The 3,682-nt window shown below is 54.1% G+C and overlaps 1 protein-coding gene across 1 annotated transcript in view; it reads right to left on the reverse strand.

The window, feature by feature from the left end:
- Positions 1-1,145: 1,145 nt before the first annotated feature.
- The window catches only part of LOC129715236 (zinc finger protein 239-like), a 7,064-nt gene continuing 4,527 nt past the window's right edge, over positions 1,146-3,682 (reverse strand). Inside the window, exon 2 of the mRNA XM_055665095.1 lies at positions 1,146-3,019. Within this exon, the coding sequence (XP_055521070.1) occupies positions 1,994-2,884 (891 nt within the window). The 5' untranslated portion in view covers positions 2,885-3,019 and the 3' untranslated portion in view covers positions 1,146-1,993. The remainder of the gene's footprint in view (positions 3,020-3,682) is intronic.

Consider the following 3,682-nt stretch of genomic DNA (forward strand, 5'->3'; position numbering starts at 1 on the left):
TCCAAAGAAGAAGAAGTAGAAGAAGGCGGCTGTGCGGTCGCATGGTCGCGCGCGACCTTCACGGTACCGTCGCGGCTCAACGCAACCATGAGGTCGCGTAATTCGCGTGCCAAGGACATGTAAGTGGGACAGGGGCTTAAAGAAAAAAAGGGAGTCTGGACCCGTACATTTGCAATGTCAGCCTTATTCTCAAATCTTGGCACAGCTTCAGTACAGCTGCCCATTCCGGAACAGCTAACTCCATTTTGTTTTCAAACGACTTCCATCTTGGTTTCAGAATGGGCATCCGTCTGTGAACTAAAACAAGCTTGTAAGACTTGGATGAAAGCCACCACCTTGTCCTTAGCTGGGACAGGCAGTTCAGACATATCTAAGATGGTGCTGTGGCCAGAAAATACATCTCTATGTTAGTACTTCGTTAATACATTGTTTCAGTGATTAGTATAAACCAAGCTTCTAAGATTATCCCAGAATTTATTCTGCTGGGAAAATTCTCTTTTAAATTTGAATGCTCTCTGTTTTTCAGCAAATCTCCATTTTTAATTTACAGACTTTCACAAATTAAACACTTTCACAGTGAGGTCCGGATAAACTTGCTTTATTTGTTACATCAGACACAAATGCGTCAACACTTTCTTTAAAACAACACTTTAAAAATACCTAAGAACGAACTGCAGATGCTGGAAAATTGAAGGTAGACAAACATGGTGGAGAAACTCAGCGGGTGAGGCAGCACCTATGGAGCCAAGGAAATAGGCAACGTTTCGGGTCAAACCCCTTCTTCAGACTGATGTGAGGGTGGGGGAGGCGGGAAGAAGAAAGGAAGAGGTGGAGCCAGTGGGCTGAGGGAGAGATGGGAAGGGGAGGAGAAAGTAGGGTGTGCGTGAGAGAGTATGTGTGAGTTAAAGTGGTTGTGTGAGAGAGCAAGAGAGAGAGAGTTTGTGTGTGTGTGAGAGAGAGAGAGAGAGAGAGAGAGAGAGAGAGAGAGAGAGAGAGAGAGAGAGAGCAAGAGACAGAGGGAGTGTAGATAAGCGCAGGAACTATTCGCTGAGAGGCAGTGTGTGAGAGAGAGAACGTGTGATAGAGCAAGAGAGAGAGAGGGAGTGTGAGAGTGTGACAGAGAGAGCAACAGTGTGAGAGGCGAGCGAGAGAGGGAGTGTGTGAGAGAGAAGAGGGGGGCACGAGAGGGTGGAGTGGAGATAATTTGTGTACGTGGGGGGAGAGTGTGGGGAAAGGGGAGAGAGGGAAATGTATATGTGCAGATTTAAGGGACATTAGTCAGGTAGCATTTGGAGTATTGCATACAGTTCTGGTCACTACATTACAGGACTGATGTGGAGGCTTTGGGGAAGGTGCGGAGATGGTTAACCAGAATGCTTTAAAAAAAAAAGGAACTGCAGTTGCCGGTTTACAAAAAAGGACACAAAGTGCTGGAGTAACTCAGCGGGACAGGCAGCATCTCTGGAGAGAAGGAATGGGTGACTGAAGAAACGACCCGAAACATTACCCAATCCTTCCACCATTTTGTGTCTACCTAAACAGTGCCTATCCACGCGGTGGTGTGCCAGCAGGCTGGAGGAGCGGGCAAAGGTCTTGCCATAGAGCAGGCAGGTGAAGGGGCGCTGGCCGGTGTGGACTCGCTCCAGCAGGTGTTCAAGGCGGGTGAAACCCTTACCACAGGACGGGCAGGGGAAGGAACGCTCACCGCTGTGGGTATGCCGGTGCTGCCACAGACTGAACATGCGGGTGAAACCCTTGCCACACACAGCGCACACAATGGGTCTCTCTCCGGTGTGTATCCGCTGGTGCTCCCGCAGCCCTCGTGCTCTCTTGTCACAGTGGGAGCAGCTGCTCGCCGGCGTGGGCCCGCCGGTGCTGCCGCAACCCCCGTGAGCTGTCAAACTGCTCACCGCAGTACGGGCAGTCGTAGGGCTGGCCACTGGTGTGTACGTGCTGGTGAGACAGGGTTTGGGAGGCCTTGGCAATGCGCTCGCTACACACCGGGCTGGTGACGGGACGGGTGCACCCGCTGATGCAACAGCAGCCTGGAGGAGCAGATGAAGCCCTTGCCGCACTGGGCGCAGGTGTAGGGGCGCTCCCCGGTGTGAGTTCGCTGGTGCTCCAGCAGGTTGCCGGACTGGGTGAAGCCCTTGCCGCACTGAGCGCAGGTGTAGGGGCGGTCACCGGTGTGGGTGCGCTGGTGCACCCGCAGGCTGCTAGAGTGGGTGAAGCCCTTGCCGCAGTGAGCGCAGGTGTAGGGGCGCTCCCCGGTGTGGGTGCGCTGGTGCACTAGCAGGTTCCTTGGACGGATGAAGCCCTTGCCACAGTCATTACAGGTGTAGGGGCGCTCTCCGGTGTGCAGGCGCCCGTGCTCCTTCAGGTACGTGGACGACATGAACCCTTTGCCGCAGTCGGAGCAGGTGAAGGGCCACTCCCCGGTGTGCAGGCGCTGGTGCACATGCAGCACCGATAACCAGGCAAAGCTCTTGCCGCAGGTGGAGCAGCAATAGGGCTTCACGCCCGTGTGCACCTGCAGGTGCATCTTCAGGTGATTCGCCGTCTTGAAGCTCTTGCTGCAGTCGGAGCAGGTGAAGGGCCTCTCACCGGTGTGCACGAGGTTGTGCCGCAGCAGGTTTCTAGAGCTGGTGAAGCTCTTGCCGCAGACGGAGCAGGTGAAGGGCCTCTCGTTGGAGTGCACGTGGTGGTGCTGCCGCAGGTGGTTGTAGGTGGTGAACCTCTTTCCGCATTCCGAGCAGTCGAAGGGGCGTTCTCCCGTGTGAACCCGCCGGTGGATCTCCAGCTCGCTCGGGCACTGCCAGGCCTTGCCACACACATCGCACTCATAACGCTTCTCCTTGTTGTGCCCCGTCATGTGGTCCTCCATCGAAGCTCAGCCCCTCGAAGCTCAGCCCGCACACCGAGCAGATGGGGGGGGGGGGGGGGGCTCACCGGCACCCTGGCCGCCCTCAATGGCCGCTCACGTCCCCGTCTCTCCGTCCACAGCAACGGCTCCTAAACCCTGCAGGAGGGGAACACAGAGGGTCAACAAGCTGGCAAACAGGACATTACTAGCACATATTGGGTGCGTTTATGGCGGAGGAAACTGTTATATAATTCTGCGCGGCACAGTGGCGCAGCGGTACAGTTGTTGCCTCACCGCCAGAGACCCGGGCTCGATCCTGACTATGGGTGCTGTCCGTGTGGAGTTTACACGTTCTCCCCTTGACCTGCATGGATTTTTACTCCAGGTGCTCCGAATTCCTCCAACATTTCAAAGACATTCAGGGTTGTAGATTAATCAGCCTCCACAAAATTGTTAAATTGTCCCTAATGTGCGTAGGACAGTGCTAGTGTACGGGGTGATCGATGGTCGGCGCGGACTCCGTGGGCCGAAAGTCCTGTTTCCGCGCTGCATCTCTAAACTAAACTAAACCAAAGAAGGGTCTCGACCAGAAATGTCATCCATTCCATTTCTCCACAGATGCTGCCTGTCCTGCTGAGTTACTCCAGCATTTTATGTCTATCTTCTCCACATATAACAACCCTATAACCATATAACAATTACAGCATGGAAACAGGCCATCTCGGCCCTTCAAGTCCGTGCTGAACACTTATTCTCCCCTAGTCCCATCTACCTGCACTCAGACCATAACCTTTCATTTCTTTCCTATATGTATACCTA

The sequence above is a fragment of the Leucoraja erinacea genome, unplaced genomic scaffold (genome assembly GCF_028641065.1).
Source record: "Leucoraja erinacea ecotype New England unplaced genomic scaffold, Leri_hhj_1 Leri_106S, whole genome shotgun sequence".
Lineage (NCBI taxonomy): Eukaryota > Metazoa > Chordata > Chondrichthyes > Rajiformes > Rajidae > Leucoraja > Leucoraja erinaceus.